A 13,668-nucleotide genomic window follows, 5' to 3' on the forward strand; every position below is an offset into this window, starting at 1 on the left:
TAACTCTTGACATTAAGTATAGCTTCCTTTTTATTTTGGAAGGATTGTCCAATTTAAAACTCAGTTAGAGTTGAAATACCATGCGAATCTCCAGCCTCAAATCCAAATTCTATGTCCGAAAATTCTTGTTATGCCATAAACTCCAAATTTAAAGTCAAAAAATGCATCGAGTATTATTGTGTTTCAAAACTTGAGGAGCCCTCATGTTGAATTGGAATGCTCCTAAAATCTTCGTCGATATCTTAAACAAAACATGATAGGCTCTGTCTTCATCATCGTCTCATGAGAGTACCTCTTCTATAAAATTTGGTTCTGTACTCTTCTATGCAGAAACTAAGATCATATGAGGAGAATCTATCATGACAACCACAAATTTACTAAACAAACGATTATCTTTGAGATTACAAGAAGCATCAACAAGTGTCTCATTATAACCTACAACGAATTTACTAGAGTCGTTCTCATATTAAATCGTTGTGGGCTAAAACATACTATATTAAAATATTGTTTGTTTTTTACTACAACAAATTACAAAGAAATAAAAGAAGACATAAATGTATGTTACCAAATTTCATTTCGGACATTTCAGTAAATTTAGATGTTATTAGTAAATTTTTAAAATCCATAACTTAAATTTTTAAGGTTTTCAAAAGGATAACAAAAACATTGTTTTCTTTTAAATTTTCTTTTAAGTCTATCCCCTTTTTCATTCTAGAGTTTAGTTAATATATGTTGTAAAAACAGATGTAAAATTATTAACTGAATTTTTTTTTATAAACATATAGAGTCTTAAATTTTATTGTGTTTATTACATATTTATTATAAAATTTAAAAACTTTTACTAATATTAACTAAACTCTTTCAAAATATCATATGGACATTTAAAAATTTTAAAAAGTAACCAACGTAATATTAGGCAATATGATAAATATCTTGATTCCTTAATCAATAGAAGAACACTACTAAGAAAATTTTTAAAACTTAAGTAAAAATGAATTAAACTAGTCACATTCTTGATAATAATAGGGCTCGAATAATATTGTTAAATTGGACTTTTAGAAAGTCTATGATAAAGTGAGATGAAACTTTGTGGATATAGTGATACAGAAGATGGGTTTTGGTATTAGATGGAGGACCTGGGTGAAAAAATGTGTGACTACAGCATCTATGTCAATATTGATCAATGGGTCACCAACCAAGCCGTTCAAGATGGAGAGGGGCCTCAGACAAGGCGATCCTCTCTCTCCATTCCTGTTTGTTCTCGTTGTTGACGTTCTGCATAGGATGGTGGGGGAGGCGGTTAGAAATAGCAGAATATCTCCACTGCTGGTGAGAAGGGACAATATAAAATTGTCGCATCTCCAATTTGCAGACGACACCATATTATTTTGTCCTCAGAAAACGGAGAGGCTAGTGAATTACAAGAGGCTCCTGCGTTGTTTTGAGTTAATGTCTGGCCTGAGTATCAACTTTGAAAAATCGAGCCTAATTTCAGTCAACTGTGAGAAGGAATGGGTGACGAATATGTGTGGTCTGTTGGGTTGTGGCGAAGCGGTATTACCTGTCAGGTACTTAGGGATTCCTCTTGGTGCTAATCCTCGATTGGTGAAGACCTGAAAACCAATCATTGACAAGGTTGAAGACAAGCTGAGTTTATGGAAAGCTAGGTCTCTCAACAAAGCGGGTAAGTTGGTCCTTATAAAATCTGTTCTCAATAGCCTGCCGGTTTACTACTTAAACTTATATAAGATGTCAAAGGGGGTTGCAGAAAGGATTATTGGGCTTTAAAGAAGGTTCCTGTGGAGTAAAGAAGATGGGAATAATGGGATACCACTGGTGAAATGGGAGATAGTTCAAGCTCCGAAAAAGCTAGGAGGTTTGGGGGTGGGGGATGCTCTAATTAGGAATGCGGCGCTACTGTTCAAGTGGTGGTGGTGTTTTTCAAAGGAGGACTGCCCGCTTTGGAAGAAGATTGTTTGCTCTTGTAATCAGTTGGACCCAACTGTAATGTTATCAAACCAACCTGTGCCATCAAGAGGGGGGCCGTGGAAAGATATTTGCCAGCTTAATATTAAGGAGCAACAGGCAAGAGATATGATGATCAGGGGTCTGTTGATAGAGGTGGGAAATGGCAGGAACATTCGTTTTTGGGAGGATGCGTGGTTACAAGATGGCTCTTTGAAAGAATATTTTCCAAGACTCTTCTCTATTTCAAATTAACAAGGGGACTGTGGGTTTTGGGATGGGTTAGAGTGGGTATGAGACTTCCAATGGAGGAGGGAACTCTTCCAATGGGAGTTAGAGTTGCTAAATCAATTACACGACCGGTTGAGGGTTGTGAGGTTATCGGTTGATAGATAGGATTCAGTGGTATGGAAATTTGATAAAAATGGAGTGTTTTCTACTAATTCTTTTGTGCAGGTGCTACAAAATGAGACGCTCCCAACCGACATCACAAGTTACAACTTCACAAGCTCCATTTGGAGAGGCTTGGTTCCACCAATTAATCATCATGACAACATTTGTGTTTTGTGTAAAAAGAACATAGAATTTGTACATTATTTATTTTTTACCTGTGAGTTCACGTGGCAGGTGTGGTGTGCATGGCTGACATTTTCTGATAGAGCTTGGGCCATCCCGGGAACCACTAAAGAGTTCTATGAGAGCTGGATCGAAGCAACAGGTAGGAAGTCTGAGCAAAGAAAATGGCTGATAGAATTTTGTGCGGTTATTTAGAACATCTGGTTGAAGTGAAATAGCAGAGTTTTCCAGCAAGTAGAGACAAATGTTGAAGGAGTTAAGATCATGTCCTTCTTGAGTTACAAGGATTAGTGTGGAGTCGATCCGTTCGATTGTTGATGACAATGCCGGAAATGACAACGAATACCAACTTTTCAGTTATGTCTGTGTTTATTTTGGTTGTCCTTGTTCCTCTGCTCCACTTTACTGTGTTGAACTATTTTGTTCAAAAAAAAAAAAAAAGATATTGGAGGAGACGATGAGAGGTGAATTTGATCACAGCTTAGCATGCATTAGCATGAAGACAAGAGTTCCTCCATCATCACATGTTCACATCCTATAATATTTTGTCTTATACGATGATATTGGAACCAATCATTCAATTAGCAATCTACCATCCAATCCACTTGCCAGAGGGTCCTTAATTCCTTATTCGGTCCAATAAACTCTACATGCATATTGAAAGTTTGAAACCCATCCACGAAATGTTTGTGGCTTATTTTGATTTCCTCATCCACATCCACGTGTCACTCACTAATTTAAACCTTTCATAATTGACACGAAAATTATCACTTGTTCCTCCTGTGAAAATAGGAACAAGAAAAGGACTAATATAACCCTAATTTTTTAGGTAAATTGACAGAAAAGGCCAGCTCAAAAACACTATTTGTGGCTCTCGGCTATCATAATTTGTAACATAATTCAACTATTATTCAATGATATATATTTTTTCAATAAAATTTCATATATATGTTTTATTAATATTTAACATTTATTAATATTTACTCATCAACTTATTATCTATTACTCAATTTTATAATTATTTTCACAACACACAAGTGTATAAATGAGATATTTAAAATATAATGATATAGAATGCTTATACAAATATTTTATGATATCCATTTTAATATAGAGTTTTAGATCTACCATTCAACAATGTCAATGGATTATATTAACTACAATACTGATGTTCAAATTTATTTATTGGAACATTTTAGATGCAACCAAAATTAATAGCGGCGAGGTTCATGTTGGTGGAAAAGTATTTAATTCATTTTGTGAAAATACCAAAATATGCTTATAGTGAACTTTTCTTTTAAGAATAATTTGGTTTAACTGTATTATAAACTAAAAATTTAAAAACAAAACGACTAATATACCCTTTAGTTGATTATTACACTAAAATGCTCCTTAAAACATTAACTTTAAAAATGCTATATTAGTATCTCTAAAATTAAATTCAAGTTTATTTAGAATAAAAATGAAACAACTTTAATCTTATAAGGTATATTTTAGTATTTTAAAATAAAACTCAAATTTTCGGCTAATAATTCAACTAAACAACATTAATCTTAAAAAGACATTTTCATTTTTTTAAGATTAACCAACCTTTTAGTTTTGACTTTTTAAGTTCAAATTGAAATGTCTATGACTAGTTTAGTTAAACAATCCTAACCCTAAAAAGTCATTGTTGTCTTTCTAAAATAACTAAAAAGATATTTTAATTTTTTTAATATTAAATTCTAAATTCTAATTTCTAATACAAATTAAACGGTCTTTGTTCTAAAAGATTATTATAATCTTCTTATAATTAATGTTAAAATGAATTTTTGTCTTTCATAATCATCAGAAATACTATTTTAGTCTTTTTATAATCAAATTTTAATTACTAATACAATTAAAGAATCGTAATATTTAAAAAAGACATTTTAGTATTTTATAATTAACAAAAAGGTATATTGGTTTTTCAAAAGTGTTTTGACCTTTTAGTTACCAATACAATTAAAGAATCGTAATAATTAAAAAAATATTTTAGTCTTTTAAAATTTTATCAAATTCATCCTAAATCACCTTGTAATTCACTTGCTAATTAGTATTAGTTAGAAGTCTAATAATTATAAACTATAATAATAAAAATAAACAAATTTATAAAATTAAATAAAAATCATAATAAAGATAGAAAATGAAAAAAAATAATTGAAAAATAAAATCAAAATTATTTGCATGTAAAAAAAATGACAATAAAAAAAAGTTAAAAAATAAAATAAAATAACCGTGTACGTAGAAAAAAAAAGGTAAAAAAGAATAATTGAGAGAATAAATTTTTTAATCAATTCTCAACGGTAAGAATTGAAAGCCAAAGCTACAAAATGTTGCTTCTTGATTCAAATAAACCTACTTTTGAAAGTAAAAATCATGTTTAAAAGAATCATTTAAACAAGTTTGGTCTAGCATTCAAGATTTGTTCATGCTCTAAACCAAACATAAACTACACTTCAGTAGTTAAGATGTGATCATCTGAAGATCAGCAATCTCCAGCATAGAATCGCTTACATGAACTATCTAATCTAATTAAAAAATGAAAAATAAAAAGACAAGTTTTCTATATTTGTCTGCTTAAGACAAAAACAACAATTTGGTACACATTCCTAGTCATTTCATACCCAACCGTGGAGTAAGAAAAAGACAAGATTTAACGACCGTTGTTCTCTTTTTCCAGTGCTCTTTTCTGTTGGATTGGACTTCTGGCATCAAAAGCTTCAGGCTCCTTCTTACTGACAGATTCTTCTTGCTTACTAGCATTCCTGTCACCCAATGGAATGCTGCCACCAATCGAAGGTGCTTGTTTTCGCATGGCCCGTGGTATTCTCAAAGGGATATCTGTCTCAATGAAGTTATTCTCTACCTTGGGGATCACTAAAGCATTTTCAGATCTGAATGAGTGCACTTTCTGTGGTATGTTGTTAGAGGCAATAGCTTCAATAATTACATTATTTTCTTTCTTAATGGCTTCAGAATTATCGGGTTGCATGGATGTTGCCGGAACTGGAACAAGCTGTATTTTGGATTTCCGCCATTTCTTTCTCTGGGTATCCTTTTGTATGTTTGATTTGGCCTGCAAAAGTAACACAGTATTAATTTGTTAATAAGACTATCATTATCATAACCTTTTAGATTCAACAAAAGCGCAAGTAATGGCAGCTATACCAAAAAAACAAAATACTGAAACTAATGGCAGTTTGAAGCAATTTTACATTCAATTACAATCTAATTAATCGGGGAAAAAGAATTAAATGAATTTCCAATGTTGAGAGATTTTTAAAACATAAATCAAGCACCTGTGTGTTTCCAATGTCAGAGAGAGCCTTTCTTGAACCATGACCATTGTTGTTGGTCTCAGTAGGCACATCAGTTAGTGCACCCTGCAGCAATTCAGCACCTTGAGTAGCAAGAATGCGGTCTTTCTCGGATTCCTCAGTACTAGAATCATTTCCAGTCCCTTTAACCAATCCCAAGTATGCCGGTTCTTCCGATGCAACTCTGTTGGCACACTTGCTTGCACGGCAACCACAAGAGCTCCCACAAGAGCTTCCCAGAGTTCTACACTTGCATTTTGATGTCTTGCAAAGTGAATTTTTACTGCACGAGCAGCAAACTTCCGATGCAATGTTGCCAGATGCACCAGATCCTTCTATTGAATCATCTTTAACATCTTCTTGACTGGTATTTGGTGGATTGCTTTCCACACTTCTTTTAGATTTTCTTTTTCTAACATGTAATTTTCCTGACTCTACCCATTCATCATCAGTTGCCTCTACCTCATAGCCATCTGATTCTGATTCTGATATATCCATGTCCTCAAATAAAAAGGTAGATCGTCGATTTTCCTAAATGATAACCAATTGATTAATAACTAAAAACATCCCCATAAAAAATAAATCAGACAACATATAATCCTTTGGAGGTGTCATCGCAGGAGAGTCAAATATGTGAAACTTACCGGCTTGCGCAGGTCATACTTATGTGCTCCAACACCTATGTCAGCATATCCTGACTCTCCTATGGATTCAGAATATCTCTTTGCACTCTGCATAAAGTTTAATTATTATTCATTTGAGAATGGAGATGCAAAGTAACATTAATAGATATATTTCTCCATTTGTTTTTGGTGCATCAAGGAAAATCAACATCCACATCAACATTTTTTATAAAGTACGGTTAAATTTGGAAAAGAAAAAGGTTTCTTAGAAAAAAGGGAAATACATGAGACATCTCAATTATACTAACCAACAAATTCAATCGATGAATGAGCTCAGCCTTCTGCATTTCCATCTGTCTAAGGGAACAACTTAGTCTTACTACTTTTTCTTTCAAGTCTCTTATCTCGATCTCCTTCTCTCTACAGGCAACTTCTTTATCTCTCACTACACATCTGATATAAAGAAAATCAATGAATAAGTCCACTAATATCCTCATTAAATAATTAAGGAAAGTTCAGATAACGCATTTCAGCAAAATGTCCCAAATTTTACTTCTCTAAAAGACATCTTCATCAGACTAAAAATGAGTAAATGACAAATTCCCTCAGCAGATGAGATAAGCTACCTTGACGAAGATGCTATATTGAACAGAAAATTCATTAAATTCTTGGCATCAGCAAGGGTTCGGACATGGTTCCAACGTCCCTTGCCACTAAATACCCGTTCACGCTCTTCGGCCTCTGATAACTGAGATGCCATAGTCACCAGGGTTGTAGAAGACGTTGAAAGCATATTTTCGAGAGCAAAAATCCTAGAATTTCTTGCACCAGGAGACATCGAGATGAGACCATCGCTGCATTAAATACCAGCCAATTAGTTTGCAAAGAAATAAGGAAAAGATGGTTTGTTAATTACATCCAGTATATAACTGAAGCCTTTTTCACCTTGTATTGTTTTGCTTCATCATCTCTGCTTCTTCTCTTAACCTGCTGATCTCCTTTGCCATTTTAGCCCTCCTGAATCAACCATTCAAAGAGTTTGTAAGCAAAGCTCTAATATGAGTAACAAACAGCAGTATATGCACCAGCATTAAAATATTTATATGCACCAAAATTCAAGCTAATATATGCACCAGCAGTTATTCTTAAAATATTTATGCATAACATGATAATTTGTAGAATGATCCAGATTTCTCATATTTTCAGTTCAATTCATACAGAGAAATGTAATCAAAATCTTCTTACATAATAAATAGAAGCTCGGAAAGAATGACTTTGTACACTCTGTCTATTTCATGCATCATTTCTCTATTTCACATACAACCATTAACATGGTATCTACACTTCTGGATTTTAGAAGACACTATAAATAGAAATAACACATACTCTTCTATTTGACGCTCATATTCTGATCGTACTTCGTGTACTCGGACAGTGACTTCCAACTCATGTTCAATTGCCTGCATCAAAGCCTTCAAAGAGAAATAGATATGTTAGAGCAATAATTGCACTGGAAGTCAAGTTAAATAGCCAGCAAAAGAAAGCAATAATTGGTGTTAGGGAGGAACAAAATAAATGAAACATAAACTTGGAATTGGGGAGTACCTGAATTCCAGGACCATTCCCACCTGCGGCTTCACGCATGGAAGTTTTTCGAGATTCCAAAAGTTCTTTTAGCCTTTTTGTAGCCAAGGAAGCTTCTTCTGTCTTTCTTTGCAATACCTGCACGTGAACACAAAATTAGTGGGAATAAACAGCATCCAAATTAGATTACGGCAGCGATTTGAACTGCAACATACCATCTTTTGCCGTTGATTCAATGCCAACAGCTTGTGCATCTCATATTCATTTCTCCTCCCTTCTTTTTTCAGCTGGTCATTTAGGAATTTTTGTATTAGAAGATTCATTTTCATAACTAATTCATTTGTTAAAAACTCCTGAGAGAGTAGTCGCTCTTTATATGGTAGTAAGTTAGCAAATAAACTAAAGTATAAAAAAAGATAAAACTTTAATACCATTACTAAATTCTCCCGTATTACATTACCTGCATAACTTCTTTTTCACGGTTAGCTTTCCATAACCTAAATTGTTCAGATTCTTGTTTAATCTTATGCTGCAGTTGGACCTAAAGAAGAAATAAGCAGTCAGTAATGACCTTTAAGAGGGTGGGGGTAAAACAAAACTGAATCGCTCTGCTTCAAACTAAAAATGCAAGTTTCATAAACAACCAAGACCATTGCACCTTTTGAGATTTGATTCTATGGATCTCATCCTGAAGTCGTTTTGCAGCCTCATCACTTTTCTGTTTTTGCCTCAATAGTTGAGCCTGGGCATCTTGTTTCTTCTTCAGCTCAGAGACCTAAATGCCAAACAATCAGTTCAACGCATTGGATAACAATTAAGAATTAATACATTGAAATAATAATTTCACCTGTGCTTCAAGAGCATTCAACTTTTGGAGATAATCCGCCTTTAACTTTTGAGCACCTTCATCCGAGGTGGATGAAATATTTGCAAGATTGCACCTAAGTTCCTCAATTTCTCTCTACGATAACATAGAAAAGGAATGGAATTATGCAGTAAGTTTCAAATGCAATACAACTAAAATATAATTACAAAAAACAATTACCTGCAGAACTTTCTTCTCTTGCTCCAACTCGAGTACTTTCTTTTCATAATGATGCTTAAGGACCGATGTATCAGCATTATTATAAAGTTTCATTTCAGCCTGCAACAGCGGGAAAAAATTACCCAGTCAAACATCTTACAAGATCAGAATGAAACATGTACTAATTGCATATCACACCTCACATGTGTTCTGAATCAGCTAATTCTAGTAAAGATACTAGCATACAAAAGACAAAATATTTAGTCTATATAGGATAAAAACTATATCCAGCAATTTTACCTCCTTTTGTTCAAGTTTCTTATCCAATTCTTTGAGTTCCCTATCAAACTTCTCTTGAAGAGAAGAGTGTTCTATCTCCTTAGCATGATCTTCCACATCATCTGCATTACCTGTACATGTACCATTTTAGAAACCATCTATTGATATATTTAGGATCAGATATGATTTTCAAAATTAAAATGAAACTGCAAATACAAATTTATAATCAATTTTTTTAAAGTGGTATTAAAAGATCAAAATGCATTGCAAGTCTAGCATTAACAATCAATTGTAATCTTTTAAACTTCAAATGCAGATTTGCCATCCGTGAGTATTAAAATATAAAAATTCTACTGTAAATCTAGCATTAACAATCAATTGTAATATTAAAGATTTGGTGCAACCCTAAACCCAAGATCAATTAAAAATACACCGCATACTGCACAATAATATTTCCATAGTCATTGCTACCTGTTATGTCCGCAGATTTGGCATCATCAGATGAGAACTCATTACCACAAGCAAACGAATTTTTTGATGGGAAACCACTGTCAACCGAATCAACCCACTCAACCAAATGGTTTGGTGTTTTGCTTGAATTTTTCAAACGCAACAATTCACCTTCCAGATCTTGAATCTTTGACACATAAGATTTCACTAGGTCATAGTCCTACGAATAAGTTCAAACCATGAGTGAGTGATGGCTCTACTTCATTAGAAAAGAATAATTGTGCCTCAACAATGACTTGATTTATCGAAGTTCAAACCTGATTTGAATTTGAATCTATCTCATCCCAAGATTTACCATTTCGAAATGATTCTATTTTCATGGCCAACTGGTCTTTTTCCACCTAAAAGCATTCACCACCTTGAGTGAGACCCAACAGCTTGATGCAAAATAAAATACAGTATCGTAATTGTAATATTTTATATGATACTAATAAGTATAGGAATGTAGAAAGACCTGAGCAAGGCAAGCACGTTCAGCTAAACTCTCACAAGTTACTCGACGTTCTTGAAGCTCACGCTGTAGCTCTTTATTGCTTGCTTCAAGGATGGATATCTTGTGTTTAAGAATCTGGGAAGAAAACGACATTGGAACCTATAACTGACATATAAGGGTTCAACCATTTATGCTTTCTAGTTTCTAAGATAAATGAAGTACCTGAAGTTCCTCAAATGGTCTACCAGCATCACCTCGATAAAACAGAAGCTCAGCCTGCAATTGCTCAATCTGGCTTCGCATTGTCTGTAATTGAGCTCCAACTGGATCACGATTAACCTAAAATACAAGAAAATTTCAAAAACACCAAAACATAAGAAATGTGATACAACACCACCCATATGAAAGTAAAAAATTAAACTATATTCATATTAGACAATAATTTAAATCACTTACAACTGCCTTATTTTGAATATTGCGAGCACGGTTTGCATACTTTAAAGTGTTCAACGTCTCTTCGGCATTGGTGTCAGCAGGACTAACACATGCTGCAACATTTCCAACCAAGTTAATTCATACATGTCTTAAGGAAAAGAATTTCAAACTGCAGTCATAACACACTAAGCATGAAGACTTTACCTATCATCACTGTTTTGCTGTTTCCCCCAAGAGAATCCTACATATTATCGACCAATTACTTATCATGATAATATATTATACATTCATGGCATATGCACTTTAGCAGTATTGTTTAAAAGTTAAAATAATGTTGTACAAACCTGAAGTAGCCGAGTTAATTTGCTATCACGATATGGTACGTGACCTCCTTCTTTTCGCTTTCTTTCATCTCCTAATGCACTTATTACATTCCCAAGAGCCAATAAACCCTTGTTGATATGAATACCTAAACCATGAAATACCATAATTAATTAGTAAATAACATAATTCACAACTTACATTTATAGAAATCATCAAGCAGAAACAGAAAGAATTAGCTCAAATTTTGAAATTTTGTTACAGTTTGAGATAAGTTTAAGATATATTTTTGTATAATTGCATATACTGTTAGTAGCAAATGAAACAAAATACCTTCTTTCAAGCGCATGCCATCTGCACCAGTTCTTTTTGCACGTTCAGAGCCAGCAAGGTCCACTAAATGGAGTTTGGCGCATAAGACATCATCGCCACTTTTTTGCTCCATTGTGATTGTGAAAATGGCATGTGATCGACTAGACAAAACACATAAAACCACATTGTCATCATCAACATACTATAATAATATGTTGGATTCAATTTTTATCAAATAAAAGAAACAAGCTTATTCATAAAAAAATCATTTTATGGCCGGTTACCTTGACTGACTGTTCATGTTTGTGCTTCCAGTAGCACGTGACAATGAACCACGTGAGAGATAAGATGACATCTCCTCTTTTGTCTTAACCTCAGCTTCAGTAACACCCGCCAGTGTAATTCCTCCATTCACTGTTTCTCTAATTTGTATGGGAACTCTAGCTGGCACGGTGACCTTGGCAGTGGATGCCACTTCTCCTCTAGATGAATTAATGTCAAGTAAATCAAACACCTCTTCTTTGAATATCTATCATTGTAAACAGTTTAAGTTTTAAAGTTAATTTCTCTTCAGTTAGAAAAATACATTTAAAGTAGAAAACAATAATTTTGTTACCTCAATAAATGACACTCGAATCAAAAACTCGGTTGATTCTTTCATCGTATGAACCCTCTTGAAAATCGTCCCCATCACCTTAGGGATAATTCCACTAGCGCTCTCTTCCCCTGTGTAATTGGTGCCCATTGTATATGTCTTTCCGGATCCAGTCTGAGAACCAAAAAAACCCAATGACAAACTATCAAAACGTATATTAAAGTATAAAATGAAATAAAAACATGAATCATAAAAGCTTGAGTATTGTATTAGATACTAAACAATGGTTATGTATTTAGCATGCCACTTTGCTAAAGAGAGGGCTTGAAGCATAAATTATGCCCAGGTCTATTTTTGAAAATTCTATTTATATTTAGAAAAAATAGGATGATAAGAATCAAATCCTAACAGAAACAAGCTTCTAAATCATCATAGCCACTAATTCAAAACCATCTATAATAATGAAAATTATACCTGACCGTATGCAAGAACTGTTGCATTGTATCCATGGAAGAGGGCATCAACAAGTGGAGCTACACAATCATCATATATTGAAGACGAGGGTGAACCATTGCTACCGTAAACATAATCATAGGTGAAAGCATGAGATCCAATTTGCACCTATCAGTTACAACCATTACAATCAATTTCGATAGAAGATTTCATACCATTTCGCCATATATACATTAACATGAATTCAACACTGTTTAACAAGACACAGTAAACAACATATAAAGATAGATCATTTATACATATATATCTTCACAGATTCGTAAGCTTTCAAACGTAAAGTAAACTAATTATGAATTAAGAATTAAAAATTACAACCCAGCTTCCGAACATTAACCAAACAAAATGGTAAAGCTTCAAATTAGTGAGTATAATACAAATGTTCATAAGAAATCAGAAATTAATCAAATTATCAAAATAATTAGAACTAACAGCAAAAGGACCATCGGCTTTTCATATACCTGAGGCTCTCCGGGAACGACAGTGATGCAATCGGTGCATCCGAGAAGAAGCTCCGACGTGATCAGAGGGCGAATATTTACTGCTACTCTCACACACTGTGTTGAATCTGAATGCTCCATTCCGTAATAGATAGGTAAAAAATCAGTGTTCAAAAGGAAATCAGAAAAAATAAGAACCCTAGAACCCAATAAAAAATACTAGTGTCAACGACTCAGTGAAATTGGTCTTCAGATTCATTCCAATTTCGATCTATTACTGAACGTACTTAACGCAGGAGCTTGGAAGTTTCAAAACAGAATTTTTCGAACGATGTGAGAGAGAGAAAGAGAAAAAGGGGAAGAAGATGAAGAAGAAGGAAAAGAAAATGGAGGAACGAAAGGGTTCTGGCTTCTGAAGTTTGGTGTGTGATTTGAAGAAAGAAAGAGGGTGCGATTTTTCGAATGCGGACTTGAGGAGTTTGGATTAAACTGGATTTAAGAGAAAAGGCGCTCATGTCCGATTTCAAATGAAGGGTATGTCACGGGCGAGTCACGTGCAACAACGAATATTAGTGAAGTTATAACGGTACACTAGGCACATATATGAGGAAAAAATTTGTCCCCACTTGGAAACCCCACCATAGCTAATTTGATTTCATCATTGCTTTTAAAATTTTAATTTAGAATTTCCGCTGATAAACTGGTAAACTTATTATATTTTTA

The 13,668-nt window shown here is 33.8% G+C and overlaps 2 protein-coding genes across 2 annotated transcripts; one reads left to right on the forward strand and one right to left on the reverse strand.

The window, feature by feature from the left end:
• LOC107607088 lies at positions 1,111 to 2,736 on the forward strand. The gene is made up of 4 exons (XM_016309075.1): positions 1,111 to 1,554; positions 1,993 to 2,121; positions 2,422 to 2,493; positions 2,593 to 2,736. The coding sequence occupies exons 1-4, from the start codon at positions 1,111 to 1,113 to the stop codon at positions 2,734 to 2,736; spliced, it is 789 nt and encodes a 262-aa protein (XP_016164561.1).
• On the reverse strand, positions 4,900 to 13,426 carry LOC107609176 (kinesin-like protein KIN-4C). The gene is made up of 26 exons (XM_016311033.2): positions 12,967 to 13,426; positions 12,470 to 12,616; positions 12,017 to 12,169; positions 11,685 to 11,929; positions 11,422 to 11,561; positions 11,112 to 11,236; positions 10,972 to 11,008; positions 10,789 to 10,880; positions 10,555 to 10,671; positions 10,354 to 10,467; positions 10,157 to 10,240; positions 9,861 to 10,059; positions 9,411 to 9,520; positions 9,132 to 9,230; positions 8,934 to 9,047; positions 8,745 to 8,861; positions 8,547 to 8,627; positions 8,302 to 8,373; positions 8,108 to 8,224; positions 7,889 to 7,974; positions 7,448 to 7,519; positions 7,129 to 7,356; positions 6,811 to 6,955; positions 6,524 to 6,610; positions 5,862 to 6,410; positions 4,900 to 5,638 (listed from the first exon to the last, which is right to left on the reverse strand). Exons 1-26 carry the CDS (start codon positions 13,084 to 13,086, stop codon positions 5,216 to 5,218), a joined length of 3,873 nt encoding a protein of 1,290 aa, XP_016166519.1. The 5' UTR covers positions 13,087 to 13,426; the 3' UTR covers positions 4,900 to 5,215.

This window comes from Arachis ipaensis, chromosome B07, assembly GCF_000816755.2.
Source record: "Arachis ipaensis cultivar K30076 chromosome B07, Araip1.1, whole genome shotgun sequence".
Lineage (NCBI taxonomy): Eukaryota > Viridiplantae > Streptophyta > Magnoliopsida > Fabales > Fabaceae > Arachis > Arachis ipaensis.

Excerpts from the sequence above, each read along its gene's own strand:
- LOC107607088 (XM_016309075.1), top strand. The coding sequence starts at position 1,111 with ATGGGTTTTGGTATTAGATGGAGGACCTGGGTGAAAAAATGTGTGACT. Across the intron at positions 1,555-1,992 it reads TGTTGGGTTGTGGCGAAGCG|TTGGACCCAACTGTAATGTT; the intron begins GTATTACCTGTC and ends TCTTGTAATCAG. Across the intron at positions 2,494-2,592 it reads GCTCCATTTGGAGAGGCTTG|GTGTGGTGTGCATGGCTGAC; the intron begins GTTCCACCAATT and ends TTCACGTGGCAG.
- LOC107609176 (XM_016311033.2), bottom strand. The coding sequence starts at position 13,086 with ATGGAGCATTCAGATTCAACACAGTGTGTGAGAGTAGCAGTAAATATT. Across the intron at positions 11,009-11,111 it reads AATTAACTCGGCTACTTCAG|GATTCTCTTGGGGGAAACAG; the intron begins GTTTGTACAACA and ends GATAATATGTAG. Across the intron at positions 10,672-10,788 it reads ATATTCAAAATAAGGCAGTT|GTTAATCGTGATCCAGTTGG; the intron begins GTAAGTGATTTA and ends CTTGTATTTTAG.